This window comes from Ovis aries, chromosome 2 (assembly GCF_016772045.2).
Source record: "Ovis aries strain OAR_USU_Benz2616 breed Rambouillet chromosome 2, ARS-UI_Ramb_v3.0, whole genome shotgun sequence".
Lineage (NCBI taxonomy): Eukaryota > Metazoa > Chordata > Mammalia > Artiodactyla > Bovidae > Ovis > Ovis aries.
Window position 1 is genome coordinate 220,378,454 of NC_056055.1, and position 14,006 is coordinate 220,392,459.

Below are 14,006 nucleotides of genomic sequence, written 5' to 3' on the forward strand. Positions count from 1 at the left end.
CATTTTTGAGACATAATGCTGTTGCACACTTAATAGACTACAGGTATAGTGTAACATGGGCTTCCCTGGAGGCTCAGATGGTAAAGAATCCGCTTGCAATGAGGGAGACCTTTGTTCAGTCCCTGGGTTGGGAAAGTTCCCCTGAAGGAGGGCATGGCAAGCCACTCCAGTATTCTTTCCTGGAGAATCCCCATGGTCAAAGGAGCCTGGTGGGCCACAGTCCATGGAGTCACAAAGAGTCGGACACGACTGAACGACTAAGCATAGCACAGAGTGTAATAAAACTGTTGTGTGCACTGGGAAAAACATCTTTTATGTGACTCTTTATTGTGACATTCATTTTATCTTGGTGGTCTAGAGCTGAATCTGCAATATCTCAGAGGTATGCTTGCGTTATTGAAACAGGAAAATATGAAATAAAGGTAACACTTGGCTATAGCAGAATTCCTGAAGGTGACCTTGGTGTGGCTGAAGACTGGGAAGCACTGGCTTTGCTCCCCATTTCCTTGGGCCCAAGTCAGAGTTTTCCCACCCCTGTAATACCTCGGCCTCCCATCTTGGTGTCCCTCACCCTGAGCCAAGGAGCTTGGCACTGGCTCCTGACCCCATCCTGGCTCAGGCTGGCCCAGGGGTGGGATTGAGGGAAGAAGCGGTAGTCCTTACCTTTCTGAAGAAGGGTGAGTCTCTGCTCTGTAACTGTCTCTTGATGGGCCAGCCCCAGGGCCGGGTCACTCTGGGTGTGCCCAGTTTTGAGGGACAGATGGTGACGGTTCTCTAGGGCTTAGTGAAGCATTTTCCCACAGCCTTGGCCAGTCCTCCCACTGGGGCACCCGTCCTGAATGACGGCACGTGCTTCAGCTGGAACCAGCGCTGACAGCAACAACTAGGACACCTGCTCTTTGTCTGCAGAACAGCAACAGTGACAACTAGTGTTAAGAGATCTGATTTCTAGTCCCAGCTCTATCATCTCAGTTTCTTCATCTTCCAATGGAAACGACTTTGAATGAGACAGAACCTTTACTGTGTATGTATTTTCAAGTGCAAGTGACAAAAGCTCAGTAGAAAGGGGCTCAAACCAAAAGGGAAATTTACCAGCTCATGAAGTTGAGAAGTGTGGGATTACATCATGGTAACTTCAGGCATGGCTGGATCCAGGGACTCAAAGGCAGTTTCGTCATTCAGCTCTGCTTTCTTCTACATTGATACATTCTTTATCAGTCTTTTTCCCTGTATAGGGAAGATTTTCTCTAGAAGTTCCAGGTTTGCAGGCTACTAGTTCATCAACTAGGTTTACAAGTTAATAGCAGAACCTCTAATAGTCCCAGGAACTGAGTTTCATTGGTTCAGTTTGGATCATGTGCCCAACCCTAACCCATCATAGGAGTTAGAGAAATGGGCTTCTCTGACTGGCCAGGTTCAATGACATGACCACACCTGGAAAGGCAATGTCAGACTCAGTTGAAACACAGTGTACTGGGAGTGGGGAAAGAGTTCCTCAGAGGTATAGGGGGTCTGATATCAGAAATGATGCAAAGCGGCAAAATCATAACAATCACCAACAAGTCCACTTATTTGGAGGCTATTAGGAGAGTTAGATGAAAAAGGCATATAAAGTCACTTTGGAAAATGCTACGTCTGATTTCTGGTGCTGTAATTCATTATATGAGAAGAAATTGAGGTAGACATGGCTTCACAGGTATTTGAATACTGCATAATTTAAAAAATAACCTATAAGAACTTCCATCTTTTTTCCCCTAAATCATAGTCTCTTTCTTTCTAAATCACAAAAAAAGAAAAAGGGAGGGCTATGTTAAGTGGGCAGCCTTAGAAGTTCCAGGGAAGGACAGAGAACAGGATAAGTTGTAGATGTGAACTTAAAAAACCCTGTGTGTATACTTGTGTGTATTGGGGGAAGGGGTCATCCTAGTCCTCCAAAGCCCTGGCCACAAATGGCAGCTTTGGAAGCAGGAGGAAAGCTAACCTTGATGGTCAGTAAACCCTAGGCTTGGGCCAAAGCAGGGACAATGTGGGGGAGAGAGGACTTGGACTGGTCTGGATTTGAATACAGACTCTGACCAACCATAGGTAGCACCAGACAGGGGACTTCTGTCTCTTTAGCCTTCTTCTGGAGGGGCTGGGGATCCAAATGAGATGCACATAGGTGTTCCATGAACACTAGTCTCTTCTTCCTCTTACTGTTCTTAGTAAACATAGGGCTAGTCTATCAGGGACAAGAGGACTTCCCAGGTGATGCTAGTGGTAAAGAACCCGCCTGCCAACGCAGGAGACCTCAGAGACATGGGCTTGATCCCTCTGTCGGGAAGATCCCCTGGAGGAGGGCATGGTAAGCCTCTCCAGTATTCTTGCCTGGAGAATCTCATGGAAGAGTAGCCTGGCAGGGGGTCACAGAGTCAGACACTACTGAAGCAACTTGGCACACACCAGAGATGGGAATACCAGACCACCTGACCTGCCTCTTGAGAAACCTATATGCAGGTCAGGAAGCAACAGTTAGAACTGGACATGGAACAACAGACTGGTTCCAAATAGGAAAAGGAGTACGTCAAGGCTGTATATTGTCACCCTGCTTATTTAACTTATATGCAGAGTACATCATGAGAAACTCTGGACTGGAAGAAACACAAGCTGGAATCAAGATTGCCGGGAGAAATATCAATAACCTCAGATATGCAGATGACACCACCCTTATGGCAGAAAGTGAAGAGGAACTAAAAGCCTCTTGATGAAAGTGAAAGAGGAGAGTGAAAAAGTTGACTTAAAGCTCAACAATCAGAAAACGAAGATCATGGCATCCGGTCCCATCACTTCATGGGAAATAGGTGGGGAAACAGTGGAAACAGTGTCAGACTTTATTTTGGGGGGCTCCAAAATCACTGCAGATGGTGACTGTAGCCATGAAATTAAAAGACACTTACTCCTTGGAAGGAAAGTTATGACCAACCTAGATAGCATATTCAAAAGCAGAGACATTACTTTGCCGACTACGGTCCGTCTAGTCAAGGCTATGGTTTTTCCTGTGGTAATGTATGGATGTGAGAGTTGGACTGTGAAGAAGGCTGAGCACCAAAGAATTGATGCTTTTAAACTGTGGTGTTGGAGAAGACTCTTGAGAGTCCCTTGGACTGCAAGGAGATCCAACAAGTCCATTCTGAAGGAGATCAGCCCTGGCATTTCTTTGGAAGGACTGATGCTAAAGCTGAAACTCCAGTACTTTGGCCACCTCATGCGAAGAGTTGACTCATTGGAAAAGACTCTGATGCTGGGAGGGATTGGGGGCAGGAGGAGAAGGGGATGACAGAGGATGAGATGGCTGGATGGCATCACTGACTCGATGGATGTCAGTCTGAGTAAACTCCGGGAGTTGGTGATGGACAAGGAGGCCTGGTGTGCTGCAATTCATGGGGTCACAAAGAGTCAGACACGACTGAGTGACTGAAATGAACTGAACTGAACTGACAGTCTATCACGGACAACAGGGCAAAATGACTAAGAACATGGACTCAACCCGGCCCATCTGGGGTGGAGTCCACACCTTCCATTTATTAACTGGGTGACCTTGGACAAGTTACTTAACCTTTCTGTGCCTCCACTTCTCATCTGTCCAATGGGGTTGATGCTCACACCACCTGAGAAGCGGATTGGAAGGATTAAATGAGTTACACCCTGCAGAGCTGGGCACATAGGGCACCCTGTCTGCAGCAGTGGCTGTTGTTCAGTAGATGCCCACCCCAGCCACTGGGAGGCCACTGGCCGTCCATGCTACAGGCTCAGAGAGGCCAACCTGTCCAACACAGCTGCACAGCTAGTACATCAACTTCTCCAGAGCATCCTTCCACTGGTCTATCAGGCCCTAAGCAGCAGTGGTAACAAGGGTCCTTAACAGATGACTAAGAAAATAGACAAGAAACTGGATGTTGATCCTTCTGTGATCCACCCTGGCAACTTGCTCTTTCCCCTAAGTGACTAGGAGGAAACAGCCAGCACCAGGGGGAAGGGAATTGGGGGAAGTGAGAGAGTTGAGAACATGGGCTCCCAGGAGGCGGGAGCCTGTCAGGACAGGTAACTGGAGGGTTCTGTGCAACTGGAGAGCCTGAGCAAGGGGAGGTGAAGGAGAGCGGGAGTGATAGGAGAAGAACTCTAAGGGGCAGAGGGCTCAGGGAGCAAATTTTCCCTCAGGCCAAGATCCAGAACAGCAGGGATACAAGGATGCAATAAGGAGGGGGACTGTGTTCAGTTCAGTTCAGTTCAGTGAGCATCCCCTAAGGAACAAAAAATAGCAGTTTGCCCTTTTTTTGACCTCGCTGCGTGGCATGTGGAACCTTAGTTCCTGGACCAGAAAGTGAACCCATGCCCCTTGCAGTGGAGTCTTAACTCCTGAACTGTTGTGGAAGTCCCTGCTTCTTTTTTTAAAAAAGTTTGCCTAATAGAAAAGATTTTGTCAAACTTTATGTAATTCACACATGAAAGCAATAGGTTTTAAATAATCTTTGTATTAATTTTATTGAGATACAATTTATATAATACAAATGACACCCTTTTAAAATATGCAATTCAGTGGGTTTTAATATATGTGCAGTTTTGCAGCTACAGCCACAATCTAATTTTAGAACATTTTCAACACTCCCAGAAGAAACCCTGGGACCCTCTGTCGTCAGGTGCCTGCCTGCCTCCACACCCCAGCCTTCCCCTACACCAAGCAACCACTGATTTATTTTCCATCTCTATAGATTTGCCTGTTCTGGGCATTTAATCATATAAATGGAATCATACAATATGTAGTCTTTTGTGACTGGCTTCTTTCACTCAACATGTTTTCAAGGTTTAGCATTTTTTTTTTTTAAGGTTTAGCATATTATGGCATGTGTCAGTACTTCCCTCCTTTTTACAGCTGGAAAATATTCCATTATATCTACCTATCTATCTCACATTTTGTTTATGCATTCACCAGTTGATGAGCAATTGGGTAGTTTCCACTTTTTTGTGTATTCTGCATAATGATGCTATGAATATCGTGTGTACGTTTTTATGTGGACAGATGTTTTCAGCTCTCTTGCGTATACACCTCAGAGTGGAATTGTCATACAGCAACTTCACATTTAATATTTTGAGGAACTAACAAACCACTTCCCAAAGCAGTTGTGAATTTTCTTAATGCCACTGGTGGTGGCTCACGTGCAGAGAAAGACTTATTCAGAATTCACTTGGGCTTTCAAAAATTAGTGCTCGATTTTTTTAAATGCAAATTTTAAAACATTTTTAAAACGTCTAAGTTCAATTTTGTCACGCCATTCTAATTATAAACCTAGCTAATGCTTTTTACAGTTATTTATTTATTTACTTTTGGCTGTGCGGGGTCTTTGTTGGTGCTCAGGCTTTCTCTAGTTGCAGTGAGCGGTGGCTCTTTGCTGTGTGCATGGTCTTCTCATTGCAGTGGCGTCTTTTGTCGCAGAGCACAGGCTCTAGGTGCTCAGGCGTCAGCAGTCGCAACTCGTGGGCTCTAAAGCTTGGGCTCAGTACTTCTGGTGTATGGGCTGAGCTGCTCCTCAGCATGTGGAATCTTCCTGGACCAGGGATCAAACCCATGTTCCATGCGTTGGATTCCTAGTCACTGTACCACGAAGGACGTCCTAGCTAATATTAACTTTTAAGGGGACTTCAATTAACAATTTGTCCTCTTTACAAAATTAAAACTGCTTTAGGCAGTTTATGCCTTATTTATTCATTCCATTTATTCTACTACTTTTTTAAAAGCAATTGATTGTTATATGCCAATTGTAAAAAGTAGAGACATCACTTTGCTGACAAAGGTCTGTATAGTCAAAGCTATGATTTTTCCAGTAGTCATGTATGGATGTGAGAGGAAGGCTGAGCATCAGAGAATTGATGCTTTCGAACCATGGTGCTGGAGAAGGCTCTTGAGAGTCCCTTGGACTGCAAGGAGACCAAACCAGTTGATACTAAAGGAAATCAACCCTGAATATTCATTGGAAGGACTGCTGCTGAAGCTGAAGCTCGAATACTTTGGTCACCTGATGCGAAGAGCTGACTCATTGGAAAAGACCCTGATACAGGGAAAGATGGAGGGCAGGAGGAGAAGGGAGCAACAGAGATGGCTGAGTAGCATCATCAACTCAAAGGACAGTGAAGGACAGGGAAGTCTGGCATGCAGCAGTCTGTAGGGTTGCAAAGAGTCAGACACAACTAAGCAACTGAACAACATATCCCAGTAACATTGGAAAAAATAAAGGAAAAATAATTCTCTAATTTTTTTTAAACAAATTGATAAACCAGCTTCCCAAGTACTTTTAATGCAATCTAATAAAAGTAAACATACGAATATAGTAAAATTTAAAGTTTTTTTAAAGTAAGTAAGTAAGTAAAGTCACTCAGTCGTGTCCGACTCTTTGTGACCCCGTGGACTGCAGCCCACCAGGCTCCTCAGTCCATGAGATTCTCCAGGCAAGAATACTGGAGTGGGTTGCCATTTCCTTCTCCAATTTACAATCCCAGTAAGAACTGAACTCCAAAGTACAGTTGTATGTTACAGCTTCCAAGGTCATTGTAAATACTCATGTCATCCCTTCTGCCGCCTAAGAATGTCAAATACTCCCTCTGCTGGACAGTATCTCAAGTTTGGGCTTAGCCCCAGAAGTCACAGTTCCAACCAGCTACTCGAAGTTCTGGGTGTTTAGTGAAATGGGTTAATGGCCCTTTAAGAGGCAGTAGGGAGCTCCCAGTTGCCATGGAGACATCTGGAAACAAAGAGGGTAGCAGCAGGCAGCATGTCCTCTAAAGTTCAATCCAAAGGTGAGAAGAGGGCTGAGGAGGTGGGAGGTGGGGGCCTGGAAAGTGAGGGGGGGCATCTCTCCCTCATCATCCACCTTGGGGTGGCCTTGAAAGATTCTGCTCTTGGGACTCCGGCCCCATTGCTGTCCTCCTCAGGGCCCGCCATCTGCCATGTCAGCCTCTCCTCTCTCCATAGGCTCCAAAGCCAAGGACCACCAACCCTCAACCCAGGAGAATCTGCCACCCCCAGAGGCCAACGCTGAGGCCATTCACTTCCTCAACTCCCTCCGTGAGCCTGGGTGGTGAGGGTGGAGGGGGTGGACAAAACTGTGGACAGGAGGAAGAGAGAAAGCCCAGACATGGCCACCCCTCTCTCAGCCTTGAATCTCCTGGGACTCAGAAAGGGCCTGAAGCATATTGGTTGATAGTCTTCAACTAATGGAAGACCCCAGGGACACAGCGGGGGTGGGGATCGCTGTGCGTGTGTGTGTGTGTGTGTGTGTGTGTGTGTGTGTGTGTGTGTGTGTGTGTAGACGGGTGGGGGGTATCTGCACCTCTGACTGCTGCAGAGGCCAATGGAGGGGAGGCAGGGGCTGCCTGGGAGATGTGAGATGAGGAGAGGGTGGGTGGAGACCGTGGGGGCACTGGTGGCCAGGGGGTCAGAGAGTTGAGGACTAGGAGCTGGGGCTTTAACTGTTCCCACGGGACCCTCACTCCGCAGGGCAGGAGGAGCTGCTGCTGCTGTTCTTCTCAGAGACTCTGGTCATGGTCTCGGACACAGGGGAGCCTCAGGGAGAGCTGACCATTGAGGTGCAGGGAGGGAAATACAAAGACCAATCTGGTGTCATTACGTACTTCCCCTTCGTGCATGCCTCCAGCCGAGGCTTCGTGGACAAAACACTCTGCGGAAGCTCCCTTCTGGGTAGAGCACCTGACCAACCCCCACCCCCCAACCCTGACTGTCCTACTCTGCCCTCCACCCCCAGCCCCTAACTCCCAGGACGTTCACTCCGTACCAACCCTTTGATTTCACCTTGGGACTAGAACGAGGCAGAGAGAAAGCGTGGGATGTGGGGTGACAAGAAGATCATCACAGCCTTAGTTTTGACCTGTGGCCACCCTACCCCTGAGTTGTCCAGCCCAGGCCACCACCTGCCCTTCCCACAGTCTCCAGCCCTGTCTCCTGTGTTCACCTCCCTCCCCCTCAGCCTATCTCTCGTGGAAACTGGAGGTTGTGGAACAACAGAGTCAGGAGTTCATCAAGGTACCTGCTGGGTCCCCAGCCTTGACCACAGATAGAAGGTTTTCTATCCACATCTCTCCTCGGTTTTCTCATTTATGGAGGATGGACAAGGTGGCCTCTGGGGGATCTCACTCATATACAGTCGGTGAGTCCCTGATTCTCCCCTCCTGCTCTGGCCCCTAGTTCCACATTCTCCCCATGGAACAGAAGACGAGTTTGCTGAAGCAGGATGATCAGCTGGCCATGACCAGAATGGTCAAGGAGGGTGAGGTAAGGTGAGAGCCAGGTGGGAGCCATACTCAACATCCTCTTTGGAACCACAAACTGGGGACAGATGGTGTCAGGCCAGGAGCCTGCCTGGGGACCCTATGGACTGGACCATATGCTCAACACCTGGCTTGCCCAACCTCCCCCTACTTCCCAGCTCAAGGTCCCTGACCCAGATTTCTCCTGGACAGGAAGTGAAGACCGAAGTGACTTTCTTCCCCAGGCCCTCCATTGAGGGCTTCGTCTCCCAGGCCGCTAACCTGGTGTTGCTGAGGGTGATGGCCTGGCGTCACACGGTGCCCAGCAATGCTCGTTTCCTGGCCTTGGATTCTGAAGGCAAACTCTGCTATTCTACCTACGTGAGCCATCTCCCTGGGCGGGAACTTGGTCTGCAGGCAAACCAGAAGGGGCAGGGAGGATGCTGATTTGGGAGAAAAAGCAGCTGTGGAGTGGAAGAGCGGGTGGGGTGGGGATAAACCCTGGCGTGTGGGGGTGAAACTTCCAAAGGCAGGAGAAAAAAAGATTGCATTTGTTAGAGAGAAGACCAAGGCAAGTGGTGTGAGGAAGATAGGGACTAAAAAGGTGGGAGCAACGGAAGAAAGCGATGCTTTTTGCACAAAAGCCAGTTCAGGAAAAAAAAAAACAGTGTGGGGCCACTTTTAGAGACTTTTTTTAAACATCAGGAAATTTAAATCTCCTAATTCACTTGAATTTTATTTTATCTCAACCCTGAAAGGTGCTTCTTTATTTTGGCTAAACTTTCATCACCAACCTACCTAGGACTTCCTGCAATATGTGATTTTGAAGCTGTGTCTGTGGACATACACTTTGGGGGCTGATTTGACCAGCTTTGTAAATGACACTGGAGTCTCTTCTGTCACAAACATGACAAACAGCAATGAGTTTGACACAAACAGGCACACACCATTTCCCCCCAATTTTCTCTGTTTTTATGTTAGCACTTTTCTCCTCGCAGCCATAGCTGTAATAGGGATTTAAGTTTTAATTACAACAGGTAGCTTGCATGGGCCTGAGATAGCCCCAAATCTCAGTCTCAATTCTTGCTCCTTGGAAGAAAAGCTATGACAAACCTAGACCACATATTAAAAAGCAGAGATAGCACTTTGCCAACAAATCTCCGTATAGTTAAAGCTGTGGTTTTTCCAGTAGTCATGTACAGATGTGAGAGTTGGACCATAAAAAAGGCTGAGCATGGAAGAATTGATGCTTTCGAACTATGGTGCTAGAGAAAACTCTTGAGAGTCTCTCGGACAGCAAGGAGATCAAAAGAGTCAATCCTAAAATAAATCAATCTTGAATATTCATTGGAAGTACTGCTGCTGAAGCTCCAATACTTTGGCCACCTGATGTGAAGAGCCTCCAAAACATTGGAAAAGACCCTGATGCTGGGAAAGATTGAAGGCAGGAGACGGGGGCAACAGAGGATGAGATGGTTGGATGGCATCACTGATTCAATGGCCATGAATTTGAGCAAACTCTGGGAGATATTGAAGGACAGGGAAGCCTGGCATGTTGCAGTCCATAAAGTTGCAAAGCATCAGACACGACTTAGAAACTGAATAATAAAAAAGTCCCTCTCCAGAGCCTCACCACCCTCTCTCCCCCCAGTAACCCAACCCCTGCCCTCTCCCACACTCACACCTAGTTGGTGATCTGTGTTACAGAATCTGCCAGCTAGAAGCAGTTGGTCATGGAGATGGCATGGAGAGGGGTTGAGGCAGGAGCAGGGTGGAGCTGGCTCTCTATGATAGAGGACCTCAACTTAACCTGGGGCTGCAACCCAAATCTTGTGGAGCCTAAGGGTCTGGACAGCCAAGTGTTGCTTATCACCAGTGAACAAGCAGTGAAGCTACAAGATGGAGAGAGGGGCGGGTGAGATGTAGGGAGAGGTCCTGGTGGGCATCCGCCTCACCTCGCTCCCTTATTTCGGTTGCTTCCAGCAAGCCCTGGGCTCCCAGACAATCCAGGTGGGCCATCAGCAGGTGGAAGTGTTCATTGTGGAGCAGACGGTACACTCAGAACAAGGCATCCCCGTGTCCTGCCAGTTTTACCTGCTCTCTGATGGGTGAGCTACTGTCAGTGAGGCCAAGGGGGCAGTACTGAGCACAACATGGGAGCTCAACCACCTGGGCGGAGATGGGCTAAGTCTTCCTTCACTACCAGGGAGACTTGTTGTTGAGATCGGAGTGCCCCTGGCTTTACCCATTCATTCACCTTTTCCCATATATTCACTCATTTTCTTGATCTTCACAATGCCTCCCAAATCTCACCAAAGAGCCCTGAACAGCTGAGGGAGTCAAGGTCAACTTCACAGGGTATAGCTAAAGTAGCTGCCACAGATGTGGGTGTAACATTGAAAAACACAAAAGTTTGAACAACTTAGCACTCAATAAGATCATCAGGTTGGATGATAATACACTGCCAAGCTGTCACCAGCAAAGTGCAGGCACCAAAAGCCTGAGAAAATTCGGAAGGGAGAGGAGCATTTGTTTCTTGAAATTTTCACAGAGGTACTGACAGAATCACCAACTGGGAAAAGCAAAGAAACAAACAAACGAGAACTTTGTTGGCTATCCTTATTTCATAATTTGGCTTGCCATTTCTTTTTTTTTTCTTCGGCTGCACTTCATGGCTTGTGGGATCTTAGTTCCCCAACAAGGGACTGAACCCAGGTCCCTGGCAGTGAAAGTGTGGAGTCCCACTGGCATGCCAGGGAACTCTTTTGTGGTTCTTTCAGCACTCACACCTATAAAGGTTTTGCACATGTGCCCACATCTTCAAAGTAGACACAGTCCCCAGTTTGAAAAGCAGGGGCCATTATCTGGGGATCTAGACATGAACAGCACCCTGGAACTCAAAGACAAGTGGGGGAGAGGGAGAGGATGGCAGTAAAGGGAGGCCCCCAGGACACCCTTCAAAGGAGCCGGCTGGTCTAGGAAGACTCACATCTTTTCCGTGTTGCACTCCAGGCACCTGGCCAAGAGGATCCAGGTGGGCTCCCCCGGGTGCTGCATGATCACCAAGGTGCCCGTATTGAGGGAAGAGGGTGAGTGAAGCCGCCGAGCCTCCCAGGGTGCAGCGGCTGCCTTGAGTGTGCCACTTCTGGGGTGGGAGGCCAAATGAGACACGAGGCTTTGCTTTCCAGGAAGTGCTTATTAGTCCCTCAGTCATGTCTGACTCTTTGTGACCCTATGGACTGTAGCCCGCCAGGCTCCTCTGTCCATGGGGATTCTCCAGGCAAGAATACTGAAGTGGGTTGCCATTTCCTTCTCCAGGGGATCTTCTCGACCCAGGGATGGAGCTCAGGTCTCCTGCATTACAGGCAGATTCGTTACCATCTGAGCCACTAGGGAAGCCCTTGTTTTCCAGTCCCTGTCCCTAATTAGGAGAGGATCACTTTGCTGGGAACTCTGCCCATATGCGTGGCCAGAACCCTGAGGTTTTCCCTGAGCCTACCTAGAACAGGTGTCCTCCAGTCGTCCCTCTATATCTGAGGAAGGTTCTGGAGTCAGAATAGGCATGCAGCCTTCCTCCCACCCAGGGGCTTCCCTGGTGGCTCAGTGGGTAAAGAATCTTCCTGCAACACAGGAGACGCAGGTCCTATCCCTGGGTCGCAATGATCCCCTGGAGAAAGCAATGGCAACCCACTCCATTATTCTTGCCTGGAGAATCCCATGGACAGAGGAGCCTGGTGGGCTACAGTCCATGGGAGTCGCAAAGAGTCCCACACGACTTAGCGACTAAACCACCACCACCTTCCTCCCACCGGACTCCTTCAGATGATATTGAGCCTCGCCCTGCATTTAAGAAGAAGCCCCTGGTGTGGGAGGAGGACCTGGAGCTCTACTCGCGGTTCCTGGACCGCAAGGTGAGGAGCGGCTGCAGGCAGCCTGAGGTCCCCACTCCCTTAACCCCCTACCCCCGCCCTGGGCACATATTCCACCCTTTGTCATCACTTTTCCTGCCCGGTTGAAATACTGCACCCCGAGGGGTTGGGGACCCCAGCGTTCCTAATCCCTCCATGGGTCAAAGGAGGGGCGTGCGCCCCTGGGGAGCGGGGGTCCGGGTCCGGCTCAGGCTCGCCACGGCACCACCAGGAGGAGCTCCGTATCAGCCACAACAGCTATCTACGGCAGCACCCCGAGGCCCAGGCTCTCATCTCCGACTTCCTGCTCTTCCTGCTGCTGCGCCAGCCGGTCGACGTGGTCACCTTCGCCGCCGAGTACTTCGGCCCCTTTGCCAAGAGACGCCCGCCCACCCCAGCCTTGCGCTCCTCCAACCGGCCCAGCCCTTTCCGCGAGCTGGAGCCGGAGCGCAGCGAGGCCTAGGCGGGCAGCAAGGCGGGCCCGGGGCCTCCCTGGCGGTGACTGGACGGGAAGCGGGGGCGTCAGGGCTGGGCTGGGACCGGACGCGGGCGGGACGCACCCCGGAGGCACGATTTCCTGCCTGCGGTTTCTAATGGGAATAAACCGGGCGCTCTCCAGCCTCTGCTGTGACCTGGATCCTTCTTTGGCCAGCGTCTGGGGCTAAACATAGGAAACGTGAACAGGGTTTATCGAGCGATTTTCAGCCCTTCTTCCTAGATTTTAATTATGATCAATATCCCTATTTTGGGCTTCCCTGGGGGCTCAGTCACTAAAGAATCTGGAATGCAGGAGACCCAGGTTCAGTCCCTGGGTCGGGAAGATCCCCTGGAGAAGAAGTGTCAACCCACTTCAGTTTTCTTGCCTGGAGAATTCCATGGACAGGCGAGCCTGGCGCTACAGTCCATGGGGTTGCGAAAGTCCGACATGACTGAGCGGCTACACCACCACCATCCCTATTTTACAAATAAGAAAATAGAGGCACGAAAATGTTAACAGACTTAACATGTGGGAAATAGGATTCAAACCTGGACGTTGGATCCCCAAAACGGACATTTTAGGAATTTCTCTGGTGGCCCATTGCCCAAGATTCCAAGCTCCCATTGTAAGAGATCCGGTTGGATCCCTGCTGAGGGAACTAGATCCGACTCTGTGTGTCTGTGTTCAATATAGCTCAGACATGTGGGACTCTTTTCAACTGGAAATCTTTGCCATCTCATGGAGTACCAGGCTCCTCTGTCCATGGAATTTTCCAGGCAAGAATACTGGAGCCGGTTGCCATTCCCTTCACCAGGGGATCTTCCCAACCCAGGGATATAACCAGCATCTGGGGCTCCTGCATTGGTAGAGGGATATTCTTTATCGCTTAGCCTCCAGGAAAGCCCTTAAGATTCCCCTAACCCTAACCCAATTAACAGTTTGCATGCTGCCAATAAAGATCCCACAGGCTTTCCGACAGTGATGACCTCCTCACGAGAACATGCCTCTCGCAAAGGATCTTCTTCATCCCTCTCCAGAAGAGAAGAGGAAACACAAGAAGAAGCGCCTGGTGCAGAGCCCCAATTCCTATTTCATGGATGTAAAATGCCCAGGATGCTATAAAATCACCACCGTCTTCAGCCATGCACAAACAGTAGTAGTTTTGTGTGTTGGCTGCTCTACTGTCCTCTGCCAGCCTACAGGAGGAAAAGCGAGGCTTACAGAAGGATGCTCTTTCAGACGGAAGCAGCACTAAAAGTACCCTGTATCAAGATGAACGGGAAACCATCCCAATAAACACGTTTTGGATTAAAAAAAAAAAAAAA

The 14,006-nt window shown here is 49.0% G+C and overlaps 2 protein-coding genes across 2 annotated transcripts; both read left to right on the forward strand.

Moving 5' to 3' along the window:
* Nucleotides 1–6,763: 6,763 nt before the first annotated feature.
* CATIP (ciliogenesis associated TTC17 interacting protein) lies at nt 6,764–12,821 on the forward strand. Its single transcript, XM_015093533.3, has 9 exons — nt 6,764–7,096; nt 7,529–7,729; nt 8,016–8,071; nt 8,234–8,320; nt 8,509–8,676; nt 10,279–10,403; nt 11,308–11,384; nt 12,118–12,206; nt 12,436–12,821. Exons 1-9 carry the CDS (start codon nt 6,979–6,981, stop codon nt 12,664–12,666), a joined length of 1,152 nt encoding a protein of 383 aa, XP_014949019.1. The 5' UTR covers nt 6,764–6,978; the 3' UTR covers nt 12,667–12,821.
* An 846-nt stretch (nt 12,822–13,667) lies between these two features.
* On the forward strand, nt 13,668–14,006 carry LOC101110035 (small ribosomal subunit protein eS27-like). The gene has a single exon (XM_012146098.4). It carries the CDS (start codon nt 13,682–13,684, stop codon nt 13,934–13,936), a length of 255 nt encoding a protein of 84 aa, XP_012001488.2. The 5' UTR covers nt 13,668–13,681; the 3' UTR covers nt 13,937–14,006.

What these genes read in the sequence shown, in the direction of transcription:
- CATIP (XM_015093533.3), top strand. Translation starts at nt 6,979, where the DNA reads ATGTCAGCCTCTCCTCTCTCCATAGGCTCCAAAGCCAAGGACCACCAA. An exon ending in CTGCGGAAGCTCCCTTCTGG is followed by an intron (nt 7,730 to 8,015) that starts GTAGAGCACCTG and finishes CCTCCCCCTCAG; the next exon opens with CCTATCTCTCGTGGAAACTG. An exon ending in AACTCTGCTATTCTACCTAC is followed by an intron (nt 8,677 to 10,278) that starts GTGAGCCATCTC and finishes GGTTGCTTCCAG; the next exon opens with CAAGCCCTGGGCTCCCAGAC.
- LOC101110035 (XM_012146098.4), top strand. Translation starts at nt 13,682, where the DNA reads ATGCCTCTCGCAAAGGATCTTCTTCATCCCTCTCCAGAAGAGAAGAGG.